Consider the following 20,000-nt stretch of genomic DNA (forward strand, 5'->3'; position numbering starts at 1 on the left):
TATATGGCACAGCACTATGCCGGGGAGACTTTTCAGTTACACCATTAATTAGATCCAAGTTAAAAGATTGAACAGCAAGAGGAAGAAGGGGAGCAGATAAAGAGATGAAGTAAAGTAGAAGACTAAAAAGTAGGTGAAGCTAGGGGCCAAGGAAACGTTTAAATGACCCTTTAGTAATGACTACAGTCCACCGCGTGAGATGCACTGACAACAATATACACAAAGAATTGACTCAATGATGAACGTCTGTGTTTGTTTGACAGCAAAAAAAAAAAAAAATAAAAAAATAAAATAAAATAAAAATTCAGCTGGAAACCTCCTTAATCATAATAAATGGACCAGAATATCTTGAGATTATTTATTTTAGTTCATATAAAACCATTTAATATCTACTCCGTTTCAGACACTGGGATGATTATGCACGATAATTGTAAAACCTTTAATTCATTTTTTTTTTCATCAATAGAAATTTTACCATCCCTAATTCATTCTAGTTACTTATTTATCTAAAAATTCACGAGAGATTCAAGGAGTTGAACATTCCTTTAGAGAAGTATCTTCACAAAATAGACGTCAGTGTTTATATGTAGCCTACAACCATCTTCCTGCCTTAAGTGTTACCGCGTCACGCAGATGTACACACGCACGTCACAGAAAATAGCCTGCGGACCGGAAAAGTGTATTCTCAAAGGAGAATACGTCGAGGAGGCCAAATAGTGTAGAATTCCCCTCTCGCGTTTCCTTCTGTCAATAACAATTTCCTGATCACTAAACTGGAGAGCGAGAGAGAGAGAAAAATTTCAAGTTACCGAGCTGAGGGAATATTATTCACGGGGAGTGAAGTCGATCAAGGTTTATTTAGACAGTGGGGGAAAATTATGGAAGATACGATGTTATTATGTTGAATGTTGAAGAATAAAATCCAAAAGCAAATCACATGTCAGAATACCCTATTGAAATGAGAGAGAGAGAGAGAGAGAGAGAGAGAGAGAGAGAGAGAGAGAGAGAGAGAATTCATCTGTGTTTACTTTTGCAGTGCTCTTTTGAAATCAAATCTTGAGCTAAACCGAAAAAAAATATCTTAGGAGATTAAGCTTGACTTTTAAGTCAGTCAAATCTTTTGATTCTTTTTTAAGCTTTTGTAAAATAATTTGAGAGAGAGAGAGAGAGAGAGAGGAGAGAGAGAGAGAGAGAGAGAGAGAGATTCTTTATTCTCGTTCACTTTCAAATGTAATATGAAGTTCATAAAATATTGCTCGGGTTTAACTCGACCTTTGTCCCGGTAAAATGATTCCATATATATTTTTTCTATAATAAAATTTTTTCTAAATAATCTCTAAGAGATAGAATATTCATCAAACAATATATTATTTTGCAATAAAAGTCTTGATTATTTCAACGATTACATTTCAAGATAAGAGATCTCAATTTTGAAATAAATCAGCTTTTCCTATAAGAACATTAACAAAAATAACTTCAAAAGGAACTAACCCGATGAGAAATGTCAAGAGAAACAAATCTATAAATGATTTTGGGTAAATTTTCTTTAAGAATTAACTAATATCTAAAATATAACAGTGACAAAGTGAGTAATGTTAAATCGAGTAATGTCATCAGCTAAACAGCTATTTCTGTAATAAAAAACTAGCGGAACCCGTGTAAATTACACGAAATGATATTTTCAATACTAATTATCTTGCTCCTAAACCTATACATGTTTGAATTATGAGAAATCTTTTACAATAAGAACGGATTAGCCGTTAAACGATAAGCGCCGAGATTAATTTTATAATCTAGGTTATGGAAATTGATAGAACTCAATTTTTTGTCTAGTATGTAAAAATAAGAAAAAAAAGTCAGGTGCTTAAGACAAAATTGGGAAAACTATATAGGATGTGCTTTGGTTGAGTAATCAAAGTCTAATGTGAATTTGTAAGAGTATACCATGAAATTATTTCCCCTTTTCTTTGAAGCGTGACACACGAGTATACCATGAAATTATTCCCGTTTCTTTGAAGCATGACAAAATAATTAACTCATATGCTATCATAATATTATATAGATAATATCAAGTGTTCTATTATATCAAAGTAGAGGCTAGCCATTTTACAAACAATATAAAATTTCAAATACATTCGTATATATGAAATAAATGAGCTATGTCATATATCAGCTTATAAAAGAAATTATGCCTGTTCATGTTTCAAGGTAGAACAGACAATAAGTCTGCATATATGTTAATATATCATCGTAAACATGCCAGGTTATATCATCAATACAAACATTGAAATGCATATACAGATCGATTGTGTATACATACGCAAATCCATAAAAAGTTTAGAATGCAATTATTAATACTCAATAAGTAAAAGACAACAATCTGATTCAGTCTCACCCTCTTTTAAAGCAAAGCAAAGTGAAAAATAAAATTCTCTCTCTCTCTCTTCTCTCTCTCTCTCTCTCTCTCTCTCTCTCCCTAGTAGCTTGCAGGGCTAAGTAAGTTACAGCGAGGCGCATTCTTATGTAAATGACTCTCCATTAACCGAGAGATTTCTGAATGTATAATAAGGAATCAAAAGGCAACAAACTAATCCTGCTGACTTCATCAAGTATCACAATGACACATGAGGTGCCAAGGAAATACGTGCATATTCCAACGCGTGCAATAAAGGTTAACTGTCTTATGGTCATTTTTTTGAGGACGGCACATTCATGGTCTTTTCTCATGATGTGAGATGATGACAGAAATCTCTGAGAAATAAGGCCGTTGAAAATGCATTTTCAGAACTCTCCTTTGTTGGCATTTTCTGGGATTAAGAAATCATTATAGAACAGTGAACTTAAAATAACATTATAGCAATCGGAAAAGTGAATATAAACTTTGCTGAGGGAACAAAACCAGTGAATACAAATAACGTTATTACTATCTAAAAAAAAGCAACATAAATTCAAAACAATGAATTGACAACAAGGAATAATGACTCAAAAGCACAGCGTTATTGGCGAAGATAAAAGGCTCACATTTAAGAGGAGAGAAAGAATAACGAGATACGTCATAAAGAAAAAAAATAGCTAGAGAGAAGAGGCGGCGAGGGAAGGGTTAATGGGTAGGAGAAGGGGAAGAGAGGGAGGGGTTGGCAAAGGGTGCAACCTTTGAAAATGGCAGGAAGTGGCAGGGTGTCACGCCATCCCAGGTAGTCCATCAATCCTCAACTCAAACCGGAAATTGTACTTTCTTGATTCAGATCGTGGAAGAGAGAGAGAGAGAGAGAGAGAGAGAGAGAGAGAGAGAGAGAGAGAGAGAGAGAGAGAGAGAGAGAGAGAGAGAGAAAATATACGATTCTATGCACATACATGCATACAGTAAGTGCACGTGCATAAGAGAAATTGTGGGAGTGTATTATACACCAAATAGGTGACGCAAGACGACATAAAGCTGCTTTTATGATTTTTGATAAAGGAAAGCTGAGAGTTTTTGAGTAGATGACTTAAATGATTTCATTTTCACATTTATCATCTCATTGCAGTAAACCAGAAAAGGGTGAATAAAAAGAAGGAATACGATGATTACTTTCACGAGACTAACGCTTACATCACTACTCTCATAAGACTTAAGGAAAGGATTTTCTTCTGAAACGAGATGAAAATTGGAGTAGCTTGAATGTTAGAGAAATTGGAAAGCCAAATAAGAGATAGAGGAGAACGCATACGCCACACTGTAAGCTAAATACAATATGAGAAAAAGCTATCATTCCAAAAATCCAAAACGTTAAAATAGTGAGAAAACAGTACTTTACGAACACAAACACACACACACACACACAAAAAAAAAAAAAAAAAAAAAAACACCACTGGTGTAGATCATACAACTCAAAAGCCATCAATTGCTAATCCTTTCATATTTTACCTACAGATTCGGGGGTGATCTCACTGTGCAGACAGCTACCATATAATCTACTGCATATTCATATACAAGACGTTTGTCAGCAGCTGACAAAAACAGCGTTAGTTACTTCTATCTTAATCAAACTACAGCTCCCTGAAATCAGACATTTTCTTTTTTCAAACTCTTGATTTTTTCACTATGTAATTAATTTTCCTCCTTCCTCCTAACACTTGAAAATTATTCTTCACTCTATTCTTACCCTATGACTGAACCATCTCATAGCATATTCAAACATAAATATTCACACACATATGTATATCTCCCTTATATAATAGAACAAATGTCTGATATATATATATATATATATATATGTACTTTATATATATATATATATATATATACTTTATATATATATATATTATATATATATATATATATATATATATATTTCCTGTCACGTTCAATGGGGAGTATTGGTAGTCATACCCTGGTGAGAAGGGATACCTCGAGAGGTACTCGGAAACCACACAATCCCACAAACAGCGGGTTGAAGTTAGAAAAGGGGGAAGGGTGGGAAGGGTTGAATCTGTAAGTGTGCATATCTATCTAATTATCTAGATGTCACTTTTGACGGCTCGTGTACACTATTGTGCATATACAATATATATATGTATAAATATATATATATATATATATATATATATATATATATATATATATATATATATATAATTAGTGGGTGTGTGTGTGTGGCCACGGCATGTGAACACATACACCTTTGTTTTCTAGATCTTTTCAGAGATGGCTCAAGTAGCTTCGAGAAGACGTTAATACGTTCACACAAGTTCCAGAAGTAATTCAGGAAGGGAAAGAAAAGATATTTTCTGACACCAGCTCCCGTGAGGCGTCCAAGGCACGTACAAAAGTAAGACTCCAGAAAATTATTTTCGCAATGGTCGCTCCAGCTTCTTCACTCTTGGGGTCAGAAATATCATAGATGATAAATAAAATAAAAGATGTTTAAGTGAACACATTCTTCGAATTTTGGTGGTATTTTTGATATATATTTTTCTATGTATCAAAATATCTTATGTTTTTCGTTAACGTGTTTTATTCAAATATCTCTAAAACTTGCATATTAGAAAGATCTGCAAAGCGTCACTGTACCTTTAAAGGTCTTCAAAGTTTGGCAACAGTTTGCATTTTCCTTCACATCTTTTCAGTACTAAGCAAAAAGAAGTCTTATCAACGCTGACATTACGTTTTTCATTCAGTTCTTTGAGGAGTTATAAGTTAAGGCAAAGTTTTATACTGCTGGATTTTTACTCCATCTTTCCAATGGATGGTTATAATTAGCATTAAAACTCTATTTAAGGATTAAGTAGATTTCTTAACTTTTCAGGTATCTCAAGAAGCCGACTTTTAGTTACCTTACGAGACTTCAGGCTTATTTTTTTTTTATTCAGAAGGCAAACTGAGATGGGGTCCTCTTTTTTAACACTTTCTCACATTTTCTTGCATAAATATTTACGCAGATATATATATATGTATATATATATATATATATATATATATATATATATATATATATATATATATATAACTTAATCTACTACCAAGGACTAGTTAACTTTTAACACATTTTAAAATGTTTAAATATCACTTCAAGACCTTATCTGACCATCAACATATGAAATATGAACATTAAAAAAAAATTTCAAGATAAGTGTTTTCCTTTAAGAGGACTTTAAATATACTTGTGGAATAGAAAACAATATTTCTAATTTGATGTTATTATGTAGTATAGCAAATATGCACACAGATATACTCATACTTACGACAGAAAAGATTTATCCTTTTATATAAGGCTCGTCATCGATAACTATTTACTTTGTAGGCATTAATGCATAAAAAACTTGAACTGGAATTAAAATTGAATAGAAAATATAACGCAAGACATTGCAACATCGAAACAGATATCTATCAAACGGAGGAACAATAAAGATAAAGATTAAGAAAAATTAACAATGCGAGTTTATTTTCTTTAGACAGAAAATGAAGAACATGAAGAGAATTCCCCCTTAAAGGTGTATCTGAGTAATGAAGGCGAAACAATAAGATTTTGAACGAGAAATAAAAGCAAAAAGACAGATCGAAGAATAGCACCGGAGGGGTTTGGGTGAAGAATGGGAAAAGTTCCCCGAAGATGCAGAGGGAAAATCAGGGGAAAGTGAGAACCCCAAGACATGCCAGGAAAAATCCCCAGATATAATGGCTGGGGAGGATAAAGGAAAAGCTGTAATGAAGGTAATAGCTGTAAATATTACGTGTCTTTGTATGTGTATATGTATATATATATATATATATATATATATATATACACATATATATCTTCATGTAAATTTGTGTATGTACGCGTGCTTTTAAAACATAGTGCAGTTCAGATGTAAAAAAAAACTCACAAAGATAATAAAACACTATGTAAATCCTGACAGAATCCGTCTAGACCCTAGACGACTGGAAACAGACTATACTGGCCAAACTGCACATACTGTTTTCGTTTGACCTAAGTTTTTTTTCGCATATAGCTTTGCATACACACACAACTCACACATTTCATAATATATATATATATATATATATATGCGTGTGTGTGTGTGTGTACAAGGCCCACATACTAGGTTGGTTTGCTGTGAGCGATCAGATAGTCTCTCACTATCACCAATTTGCATTTGGCCAGCGTCGTAAAGGAAACGGACTAAACCCACGACATGAATAAGGACATGTCTGGGGCCGTTATCCTGCAGTGGACTAGAAATGGCTGCATTTGAGTATATGTAAAACACATATATTTATTCCTATTTATATAGACAACTAGACGGGCACTCAGTAGAGCTCAGACCTCCGCCGCGGCAGCTTATTCATCGACCTTTTGCTCTACCTTGATCTTTGACTTTAATATGTATTAATTGGCGTTGATTTTCATACACTTAAATATAAACTAAGTGTTAGGTCTCTGCGACAACTATGTCCAAACTTATGGCTGATTATGTGAATTGGACATTTTGCTTGACAGTAACCTTGACTTTCCAAAATTTAATCATTTCCAGATTTTTACCTATCAGTTAATCCCTGCAAGTTTCATTACTCTGCGATTAAAATTGTGGCCAGGAAGCTGTTCACACACAAACAAACACATACAGACCACCACACAAACACGCGCGAAAACATAACCCACTTCCAACTTCTTTGGCGGAGATCATAACTCGCTTTAAAATACTAAACAACACCCTCGGGACAGAAGATCAAAGGAAGAGTATAGATAACACATAACAGAAAATTTTCAATGCTTTTGATAAGAGTCGAACAAACACAGACGTTGACAATTAATCGCCTTTACTGAAGAATATGACTTCAAGCATTGGGTGATAATCTGTGGGGAATAAAAAGCGCTTTGAAGAAGAACAGGGAGGAAAAGAAGAAAAACAAAGCACTACCATCACACTCACCAGTGAGAATAACAATCCGATAATATGAGCATTATTTTCACAGCAGCTGCAACAAAAATATTTCGCCAGCATATGGACAAACCCAAGTGTTCAATATATTACAACAATAACCTTAGCTTAGACTTGTCCGTAACATTCGTGATGGCAGGTGAGAGAGAGAGAGAGAGAGAGAGAGAGAGAGAGAGAGAGAGAGAGAGAGAGAGAGAGAGAGAGAAAGCCGTGGGAGGATGGAAAAAAAAAAACAACGCAGACGAGTGTATTATTCACTAGAATGTTATGCATTAAATAAAAACCGAGAGCAAAAAGTGTCCTTCCATCGTATCATAAAGAAAACATTAAGAAAAAACAAAATAAAAGATAATTTTCCGGCTCTAGGAGGCAACATACAGAAAGTAATGTTGAGAAGAATTGAACGCTTCAGAATTTATAAAATTAATTATATATCTAACAATTCTTTAAAAGTTACTGGTACTATTCAACGTCTAATAATCATAATATACAATTTGCAATTCTATCATAAATTACGTTCACCATTCAAGCAGTTATTATTCCAAAATTTTCATCTCAATTCTGCCTTGTTGTTGGCTATAACATTCTCGGCCATCACAGTGGCTAGCACAGCTCTTTCAATAATTAACTCATGTCACCCAACGTGTGATGATACCACATTTGATATCAATCATCATCATGAACGCTTGCAGAACTGGTTCTTGCACAAGCAAATGACCATTATTTTTCCGGAGGGAAGATTAGTCGCCTGGCTATTGTTGGAAGAGATTAAAACACAAACACCATCCTTTTGATCTCGCCTTCCCCTCTGGTGTTTGCTGAGCATGTGTGAAATTATCAATTATAATGAGGTTCCATTACCTTGGCGCAAAATGCATCCTAATGAATGTGTGCCGGGGATATCGCACCATCGTATATTCGAAAAGATTTCGCTAAATGTACCGGGTATTGATTATGTAATTATAGGGTCTATTGAACATCAGCATAAATATGCAACAGCGCAGAATAAAATAGTCACTATGAATCATACAGGATAAATAACATTATGGATCAATCTATGAAAAATAATGACTATTGGTTTTGTAACTGCATTCGTTTCATGAATTCGGTGAAACATAAAATGGTACAGATGTGAAAGAGATGAACAGTTCTCCGACAAATAGATGTGACCATAATTTTCGTCTGCTTACATAGCAATGAAAAGTTTAATTAAGAGGGAAGCATTTATCTCTACTATATAATAAAGAGCCAATGTCTGGCTACACACACACACATACACACACAATCACACACACACACGCACATATATATATATATATATATATATATATATATATATATATATATACTGTATATATATATTTGATTTCTTTTATGTCACGCTCAGCTCTCCCCGTCCCCACGGTAGGGGGAGAGGGAGTAGTTATACCTAGTAAGAGAGTGTGTGTGTGCATATCTAAATATTTAGCCGTCATTTTGGCGGTCGCGGACACCAATAGTAATATAATTAGTAAGCCATTGTACAATACTGTATAATTTAGTATGTAATAGGAGAATAAATGCAGTACTTCTTGTTATACAAGGTAAAACATGCATCGATTCACAAACGTTCTTACGTGTATTCCGCAAATACGTTTAATGTATACTTCGCTAAAATTTTCAACGTATATTTCGCAAAAAAAAATTATATGTTAATATTTTGCAGAAACTTTATTACATTTATTTAGCAAATTCATTTTTACGCATATTTGGACAACACTTTTTTTACGTTTATTTCTCCAAAAGACTATTTGGCAAGAACGTTTCAGCGTATTTTAGGCAGAGACGTTTTTATGTGTATTTCGAAAATCTATATTACTTTGGTTTTTAATTTTCATACAAAACCAAACAGTGGAGTTGAAATGTGGGTACAAGCCTGCACGATTTTCCCCTTTAGTGAATATTCATCTTTAATGACTATCTTTTAATTGCTGGTCATAAAGAGAGTAAAAAAGAAAATCTTGAAATTTACGGGTTTTGATATTGAATTTGGGAAAAATTATTTTCAATAATTAGGGTAATTTTGACCATGTTTTCAGTTAATAACATGTCATTTATGCAAAATAAGTAGCATATCAAAGTTGAATTTACCTCTAGATAAAAATTGTCAAGCAACGAAAAGTAAAAGAATGCTCTAATAATAATCCTCTTGCATTTCGTAAAAAAAAAAAATGGTACACAAATTTGAAAGGTAAAACCCACTGCTGACTTATACCAGTAGAGGTACATCTCTGTGTAATAACAACGGGTGTGAGTGAGTGTGTGTGTGTGTGTGTGTGTGTGTGTGTGCGCGTGTGTGTGTTTGCATAAATGACATTAATCAAATTGAGTGCTAAACACAATCGCCGCTGACACAATTACAATGTTGTTTACTATTACTAATTTGATCCCCGGCATTAGCTCTGCCAATATTTGTAGACGTGGCTTCACTATCAAATGAGCTGTTTATCAGAGCCTGTATCGTTTTCATCTTTCGGGGTCCAATCCAACAATCTTTTCATCACTGACGAACATGGCCGTTTTTGGTACTGGCAGCGTTCTGATCAACTAAGTGATCCTAGAATCCTATTTAAGGCTTTGCTATAAATACCGTCCTGGCCATTACCGCCCAGACTAACCCTAGTGAGAGTATATCATGAAAACAAAGACCTCTGATCAACTGGATGAGTCTTCACACCAAGTTTTTCATGTAGTTATTGACACTTAATCACCACAACACAACTAGGGTTCGGTGTATCTAGAAATTACTTTGGTGGTTTCGTTTTCTGGAGAATATTTACACTGTTTCTCCTTTTATAACTTAACTATGCTTCACATATAAAAAGATCAAGAGCTTTTCTAATGCTGCTCGAAGTGGACACAAAGCTGATGGTTTCCACTTATGATGGTAGTTTTATTATGCTTTAGAATATCTTGGAAAGGTAAAGTTTATAATATTCCATGGAAAGAAGAATTCGGTCCTCTACTGTACCAAATTCATGCAAGATTAAGCTGTTTCCTTTATAGCTGAGGGTACGTTCTAATAATATGAAAATCCTCTTATGAAGGTAGTAGACAGGACTCAATTAATTTCATACTATAAAACGAGGCATCTATTTACATTAACATAAATGTAAGAATTATTCGTATATCATATTCTTTACACGTGATTTAAAGAAATCAATGACTTTGGAATAAATTCTACGCTATTTACCTCCACAGAAAGAATCAATATCTTAACCAACAGTTAGTGGAATTATTAAGAACGTTATCATTACACTGAAGATGAAGTACGATATGTTTCGAAATATACCAAGTTTTTCGAAGCCTAATTTAAGGCTTAATCAGCTTTTTATTGAACATGCAAAAGTATGATATTTGAGAGTAAAATTACGTGACTCATACACACACGTAGACAAATAATTTAGGAGTAACATGCAAATGTCAAAGTACTTATGGCAAACTGCATTAGCTATACAAATCTACCTCCCAAATGATGATTTGAGGCGATCGTAAATATAATAGACTTAATGAAGCACACACTAATTGAGTAATTACTTGGCTGTCCTTCAGTTCCTTGGGAAAATGCTTTTAATAGCGCGAAAAGGCCAAACAAATGCTTCAGGGATTTCAGAACTCTGAACAAAGTAATCTCAAATAATATGAATAATTGCAGCTTTTACATTTTAGTTGTTAAAAAAGAAGGGAACTAAGATTAAAAATTTATTTACAAAGGGATAAAATTAACGATAAGTTTATTAAAAAGAAAAAAAAAACTGCAGCTGAAAAATAGCAGGTAAGTGAACTTAGAAGCTGTTGCTGAGAAATTCCGTCTAAAATAATTCTAGTTTCTAATATTTCAACAGGATTCTCATCAATTTAAATACCATGACCAAAATTATAAAACTATTCTTATTTTCAGAATTTCCTTAGTTATTGTGACGCCTGTTACAACAATTCCAACATGTTCTTCCACAGGCGCCTGTTTATGGTCTTTCTATGTCAGTCTATAGTACACCTGCAAATTTTCTTAGCTCCGCAATCCATCGTCTTCTCTTCCTTCCCCTACTTCGTTTGCAATATCTAGGGACCCATTCTCTTAATGTTTTTGTCCATCTATCATCTGTTATTTTGTTATTTTCATTATATGTCCTGCCCACGTTCATTTCTTTTTCTTACTTTTTAGAATATCCTCTACTCTAGTTTGCTCTCGTATCCATGATGCTCCTTTTCTGTCGCTTAAGTGCTAGCATATAGGAAAATTATATCTGGTTCTTATTGTGATAAAGCAAGACTCAGTAAAATGTAAATTTTACTTTGCCTTTTTTTTTCAATATGCACAAGTTTCATTTCTTCATCCCAAAAAATATTTTCAGACACAACCAAACGAATAAAAACTCTGCTTCGCGGCAATTAAACAGCATTTAGAGATACAATTATCTACCAAAACTGGTAACCGTGTTTACTTATATAACAAGACTCTCTCTCTCTCTCTCTCTCTCTCTCTCTCTCTCTCTCTCTCTCTCTCAAGTAATTACCATAGATGCTGCCCTAATTATTCAAGTGACCCATCAATACCCATTACCGAACCAACCCCCAGCCATTGATTCCCGATGGGACCTTAGTAACCCATCAGTCAAGAGAGTGAAGTATAAGGCTTTTATTCCCATACTGGCAACCCCACTACTGCTGCTAGTAAACTGGTCGTTCCTCTCTTATGGTCTGCGCCGGTGATGAACGTTCTTATTACTCTCTGCCCCTTACATCATCGTTGATAATTACGATCAGCTTGAGTTATGCAAGAAAGGTTTTAGGTACTTAAGTATTGATAAATTACGTTAAAAATTTTAAATATATCTTATATCATACGAACAACAACGGCTGATAGAAGTGAAGATTGATAGCTGAAAGAGACCTTTATTTTTCTGAATTCTTTGCATATGACTTGCAGAATCAGAGCAGTATGATTTTATCAGCAATATATATGAAGGCTACCTAAAACTACAAAAACATTTATTTGTAATATAATCTTTTTCACTTTTATTTTTAAACTAAAATTTTCTTTCCATACGGCGTTTCTCATATTACTGCCCACTGTCCGTTGTTTTTACCCTCACACGTGACAGCAATATAATGGTAATTCGTGTTTTAATAAGATATCAGCTTGTTTTTATTTTCATTGAAATAGCTTTCTCTTCAGGGTTAGCTCTTTTCATTAACAGGTAATTTTTACTTTGGTAGAAATTATTTGTAGAAATAGTATATGAGCAAACTCCTTTGTAAATGAATGCTCAATTGATAGTAGAATCAGTCACATTGATAATGTGAAAGAATCGAATACTGACCTCGCTATTTTAAAGTTATTCTGGAAAATCCTTCACTTAACACCTGAAACTTTGCAACAAAAACAATGCATCCTATAGGAGAGACCAATGCCACTAGTCATGTGCCATGTCCTAAATAAAAGTCTCATTGACTAGATAAAGAATTCTTTGGGATTCTAGATTTCACAAAGGGAGAATTAACAGGAAGTGTGTAATGCAACACAATATATTTAAAATTCATTTATCGGGTTAGGTGCATTATGCGGAACAATTGCTATAGGAATGTTTGTTCTTTTCCGGAAACCTAAAGATCTCCATAATCCAAGAAATTATTCGCCTGGAATCAAGCATTACTAACCTCGCGGAAATCTAACGGTGATATTGGAATGAGAATCTAAAATTGTTCATAATAAAAAAAGGGGACATTAAATGAGAGAATCACTACTACAAAGGCTTGGGTTCTGCCCAGTATAGATATCAAATGGATAACATCCAAAATTATATAAAAAAAAATATCCAGCACTTATCAGTATTATAAATATCCTAAAAGGATACAGTTATAATTTAATAAATGAGAATCTAAAATAATACTAATAATGATAATGATCCCTAACCTAAAGCTGTTTCTGATGAAGAAAAATTTCGTTAGACGGCTGTACTAATTTCATCTTAACGCTTATGGAAAAGGGTACCTAATGGCATATATGAACCGGGAATATATCAAGCGAACAGTTATAAATTTATGAAATAAAGGTAGGCCTACTTCATATGTCTCAAGGGATGTGGTTGCTAGACACATTCTCTATTCTTGACCAAAACTAGGCCGACTGATGGGTGGAATGTAAAGATCGAACAACGAGAATGGAATTTCTTTTCAAGAAAATGTCAGCTTACGGAATGGACACCATCAACGCTATCAGTCATGATACATGAGCACACACAAGAAAATAAATCAATCAATATATGCTAATAAATACATCCATACACACAAAGCCACACATATTATATTGTACACATACACACACACACACACATATATATATATACATATATATATTATATATATATAAATATGTGTATATGTGTGTGTGTACGTAGTGATATAAGTACATTTGCGTATGCATAGACAATTTACATACATATAGGAATGTGTGTATATATATATATATATATATATATATATATATATATATATATATATATATATATATATATATATATGTATATATCAACGTTTGAGGTTGCAAATAGCAACATAAATTCATCCACTGTTACACAAAAATACTGGACTGAAACCCCAGGACAATTGGTCGATGTAAAACGAAATAGCCTGGTTATGGAAAAACAAAAAACATGAAAGGGGCAACAAATAATGAGGGCAATTATTCTTTTATCACTTACTGGTTTTTTCCATTTTCTTGCGGGACCAGGCGAGGGTAGGATCATGGGCCCAGAACATGAGTTCCTGGCCCACACTCACGTCCTGCGTGGTGATGAGGAACACGCCCACGCCGCCCATACCAGTCACGTCATCATCTAGGTAAGAAAAATGGAGAGAAATGGTTATTGTAACAAATAAATTGCCATTTGGGATGTTAATATCCTTTTTAGGGGGGGAGGGAAATTGAGTTTTTACATCTCATTTCTTTAGAGGAATAACTCCCTATTTCAGTTTGAAAGATAAAAAATAACCACTAAATTACAGAATACTAAAAATAAACCATATATATAATCTACACCAAAATTTTAGGACAAGCTTAACTAAAACAAGAACTGCTTTCTTTTTCAATTATAAGGACAAAATAAATGACCTCGGGTGTTACAAAGCATAAATATTGATATAAAATTATATAATTGAGTACAATTTGGTTGGAATTATAATTATATTCACCCAGTTTACAAAAAAATGCCCAGCTTCGTTTATTATGAAACAAATTAAATATTCCTAATTGAGTAAGAGATTGACCTAGGTGCTAAAAATAACATTACTTTTCTGTGGGTTTAAATTTATTTGGCCGGTCTATCTATAAAACAGCCTAAGAAATAAAAAGTTTTGAATTTGAGTATATCCGAAGCTCTGAAAATAGAAGTTAAATTAATTGAAATGAATACAGCTTGCTATGAAATCAAAATAAAATATCGTGATTTTTGTCATCCTGAGCGATGTATAGTTTAATAACAACTTATCCATTAATAACATTTAGAGGAAAGTGAACGTCATTCGGAACGATAGAACATTAGATAAAATACTATTAATATTCAGTATTACGGTAGAAAGAAATGTACTGAAATTCCGGTATAACGGTACAATATTACATGGATATTACAAATAATAGTTGTCACTAACAATTGATAATACCATAACATAATACAAAGAGGCTAATTTATTTTAATGATATTCTACAAAACTTTCTCCTGTTAAGTATGATAAAAAGGATTACTGCCAAGATCTGATTGATCTTATACCCATTGCACAAGTCTGACTGAGAAACTCGATCAATCAAGATTCAAATCTAGGCGTACATTATGGTGATTTTATGAATTGTATCCAAATTTGAATCATTAGTTTTTCTTTTAATAAGTTAATCCAGATTTGTCATACACCCTCCTCCTAAAATTCAAATCCAGGCCTGAACCATCGGTAAAATTGAAGCCACTGATCCTGGGGTCGATTACGACCTTTACCAACCTCTTAGGAAAATCCAAAAGTGCATTTGTATCAAGCGTCGTAGCCCATGGCAACATTCAGAGCATATCATTCAAATTGCTTTCATATATTTAATACATTCCCGTTCATGGCTAGAGAAAAAACAGGACTACATAACACCTCCTTTCGTCTGTAAGGAAGTCCATTCAGTCAAGACGCGTTCCCTGTTACATCAGTGTTTTCATGAACTGTAGGTCATCCTTGTACCTTTCGATGTGGTGATGGTATGAATCAAAATCATTTTATGAGGAAATATATTACCTCAAAAGGATGGTATTTGTGAATTTGGGCCACTAGGCACTGCGTCATGAGACTCCATTCAACAACCATGCGCAATTGGGGGAAAGCCTCACAGCCTCACTATAAAATAAAATTTATGAGGTTGGACAGCAAGATGAAAGAAAAAAAAAACCAGAAACAGGTATAGTGGAAAACTAAAAGGCGAGTGCAGGCAGGGACCCAAAAGACACTGCAAAAACTTTTAAATAACACCTAGTTGTGTTATCCTATCGGAAAAGACCACGCCTTGCTTTCTGCTAGACGGGAGTTCGAGAGTCGCTCAAGTTCAATAGTTTTTAGCAGTGTCTGCAAACACACCATCCTTATCAGCTAGGGATTGGGGGGGGGGGGGGGGTTTAGGGAAGATTACAGGTCTATCTACTGAGTCATCAGCAGCCATTGCCTGGCCCTTCCTGGTCCTAAGTTGATGAAGAGAGTGCTCGGGCGCTGATCAGTCATATATGCAGCATATATAGTCTACCCATAGGGCATTGCCCTGTCTCTTGCCTCTGCCATTCATGAGTGACCTTTAAACCTTAAAACTCTTGAGGTGCACTAACTCCCTACGCAGACGAACTCAAAGGGAGCAGCAAAAACGGGTTAAATAGGACTAGGCAAACCTATGAGCCTGCAATCCCGATCAGTACCAGAATTGAAGTAATATCCGAAATACGCAAATGGCGAAAAGGAACTTTTTCTCTTTAAAACATAGTTCAATATTAATTATTCATTTAAGCTTAAGAAAACACATCAATAATATAAATACGGTAGCAAATGTCAACGTTGGTACTATTGCAAATAGTGAAAATGTTCCGAATAAATATGGGTATATTTACTAATGAAAAAGTACTGGAAACTAACAAAGATGATGTGATATACCAATAGCTTTCCTTTTTGAACGCAAACCACGACATTTCAAGAGAGATACAAAACACACAACGGTTTTGGTAAAAAAAACAAAAACTCATTCAAGAGTTTCATTTTATATATATTTTCAGCATCGTTTAAGAAACTTAAGTAACCACAAATAAAGGATAAAAGATACAGCGTATGGAAAATTTGAAGTGTAAGGAGTACCCTCGTTTACCATTAGGGCAATTACAATGAAATTCAATTGGATCAAAATTTCAGCCCAAAGACGAACCGCTGTAATAACCTTACTGAGCGAAGGGTAAAATGATTTTCTTTCCAAAGGTTGAGTCGCTAAAATGTATTACTGTCTTCCAAAACATAAAATTAGGTGGACTTTTATTTGAAAAGGGACAAAGAAAACATTTGAATGCTGAAAGACGAACAAGATTCGCTGAATAAACCGCTCGAATACGGAACGCAAAAATGATTTTGCTGGGTATTTCCATGTTTGGACACGTGTAAGTTAATAATGAGAGAGAGAGAGAGAGAGAGAGAGAGAGAGAGAGAGAGAGAGAGAGAGAGAGAGAGAGAGAGAGAGAGAGAGAGAGAGAGAGAATATATACAATATATACAATCAATTAATATATATATATATATATATATATATATATATATATATATATATATATATATATATATATAAACATATATATATGTATATAAATATATATATAAATATATATATATAAATATATATAATACATATATATATATATATATATATATATATATAAACATATAAATATATATATATAAATATATATAATATACATATATATATATATATAGAGAGAGAGAGAGAGAGAGAGAGAGAGAGAGAGAGAGAGAGAGAGAGAGAGAGAGAGAGAGAGAGAGAAAAGCAACATTACCAAACATTGTGCCATTTTCCTAGGCACAAATCAAAAAGAGTAAATCAAAGCATAAACCTTATGCAATTAACTTCATAGTACCTCATAAGAATATTTGCAAATAGAAACAAAAAAAATAAGTTATCAACGCGAGAAAAACCGTTTTCCTCTCAAGTGAAATTTTGTATTCAGACCAAATTTATGAATATAATGGCCAATCAAACTGTTGATAAAGAAAGGAGTTAATCTATCAAATAAAAACTCAAAGATTTACTAATACATTCTAAATAACATTTTATTTTATATTATACGCAAAACGTATTGAGTTTCGAAATACAATGTTCAGAATGCCTGGAACAGAAAATGACCATGAGTAATTGAACATGAACATCATGACGAAGAGTCGCATGAAACTATATTTTGTAGACTTGACTGATACTTCATTCTGACGACATTCTCGCCTGACCCTGAGCTGGAGAATAAGAATAACAAAAAAATGAAAATTGCAATTGCTTTTTAATCCTTTCCAGTCCAAATCCAGTTTAATCTGATATAGAAGAGAGGAAGCCTAGAGGACAAAGCGGGACACACAAGTGTAAATCTAGGTCACTTGTCAATCAAATACCAGGTATACATGGTGCAATCGCTACATGTTCAAGTCGAAAACAGAATACGTAGATAGAGCACGTCTCAATTATTTACAGATAAGAATAACAATCTATATCAGTATTCTCTTTCGCATGCCCAACAAATCCCAACACAGACGCACGCACATTTATATATATATATATATATATATATATATATATATATATATATATATATATATATATATACTGTATATATATATAAATATATACACACACATATATATACTTTATATACACACACATATATATATACATATATATATATATATATATATATATATATATATATATATATATATATATTTCATATATTCATAAGTCTTAGATACATGCATCTAATTATTCATTCAGACATGACCATGGAAATACTCAATATTAGATAACACAATAAAATAAGAGAAACCACAAGAAACACACTTACGGAAAACTACTCAAAAGTGAATTGCAGCCAAAATGTGCAAGCGAATAAAAAAGATAGGTTAATTTGATTGGCTTTGTGTCTGGGATTAGAGCTTCGACGCTTTCGAACTAACAGATTGAGATCACAGATGTTTTCCTATTTATTTTGCCTTTCAGATATAATTCCACATGCTGGATGAAGCCCAAAAAATTTTTTGTCCATACAACCCTAATCCCTTCCTCCCACTTCCTAATACACTCATTACATTTGGAAAAGGCAAATATATATTCATATATGAAATTATTTGGTCTGTAATACTTTACAAACGCTTGAAAAGGAAGAGGCGAAACTTTCAACGGATTCACTGTGAAAAACAAATGAAAAATTGCATGTATTATTGACGAAGGGAAAAGGAACCTTAAATAAGACATTGATTTTGAAAGTGAATAGATTGTGGGTGCAACTATCAATGGGGCAGGGCAGAAAGTACATAAATAATAAAATAAAAATAGAAAACTAATAAAATTCTATGAAGAATAAAGGCTGCGAAACCAAGGCGTGAAATACAAAGATACCAGTCTATGAAAGAAACCTTTTCTATTTTTGGAGGGAGTGTCGTTTAAATATTAGGCACGGGTATGAGTGGTCGGGAATATGAGTGACACCCGCGTCAAATATTTCACAGATCGACAGTTGAAAGGGTAGACAGCCCATGAATAATTACACAGCCAACAATACCATGACATGGACAAGAGCTAAAGACCGAGAGTGGATAAGCTGTTTCTGGAAAAAGTGAAAAGAGAATTTTCATATTCCTAAATATTATATTATTCATAATTTCTACGTATTCAGTGTCAGTGGATCTGAGATCTCTGAAAAAAAAACCTCGCTTTTCAAAAATATCCTGAAAATTTATCGAGGAAAGACCAACTTGATGTTTCTTTATGACTCCGTTCTCTAACATTTATGCAGTGCTGTTCACTTATAAGTTGGAAACATCAGCAAATCAATTCTGAAAATACTTATATGAGAATCTCTCTTCCAAGCATTCGATAAAAAAACTTAAAACAATTCTTAGAAATCGCTCATAAAAAACGGAGTCTGATATTGAAAAATCAACCCACAGTAATGTTTTCGTAAAATATCATTAAAATTTACAACTCTTTCAATATATTTTTACAAGAACATTAATGTGTATTTGCTCTTCCGAGGGTAAAAATAATAGATAAAAAGTAAATGAAGTATAAAAAAAAGTTACCAAAAAAACCTCTATGCAAATGTTTCGTAAACAAGGAACAGCAGCCAACGGATTGTGGAAAAAAATCATCAATTTTTCAAGCAATCGTACCAGAGGCGAAAAAATAAATCTTTCCTTGATGTTAATTACAACAAGCAAACGTACCAGCCTTGAAATCTGCCATAAGCTACACCCAGATCGAGGAAGACTGCTTTTTGCTA

General features: G+C 33.5%; 1 protein-coding gene across 4 annotated transcripts in view; it reads right to left on the reverse strand.

Moving 5' to 3' along the window:
• The window catches only part of LOC137654511 (uncharacterized), a 487,620-nt gene that overhangs the window by 91,582 nt on the left and 376,038 nt on the right, over positions 1-20,000 (reverse strand). For all 4 annotated transcript variants that reach the window (XM_068388201.1, XM_068388199.1, XM_068388200.1 and 1 more), the window contains one exon: positions 14,148-14,282. In XM_068388201.1, the coding sequence (XP_068244302.1) occupies positions 14,148-14,282 (135 nt within the window). The remainder of the gene's footprint in view (positions 1-14,147; positions 14,283-20,000) is intronic.

The sequence above is a fragment of the Palaemon carinicauda genome, chromosome 15 (genome assembly GCF_036898095.1).
Source record: "Palaemon carinicauda isolate YSFRI2023 chromosome 15, ASM3689809v2, whole genome shotgun sequence".
NCBI classification, from domain to species: Eukaryota; Metazoa; Arthropoda; class Malacostraca; order Decapoda; family Palaemonidae; genus Palaemon; species Palaemon carinicauda.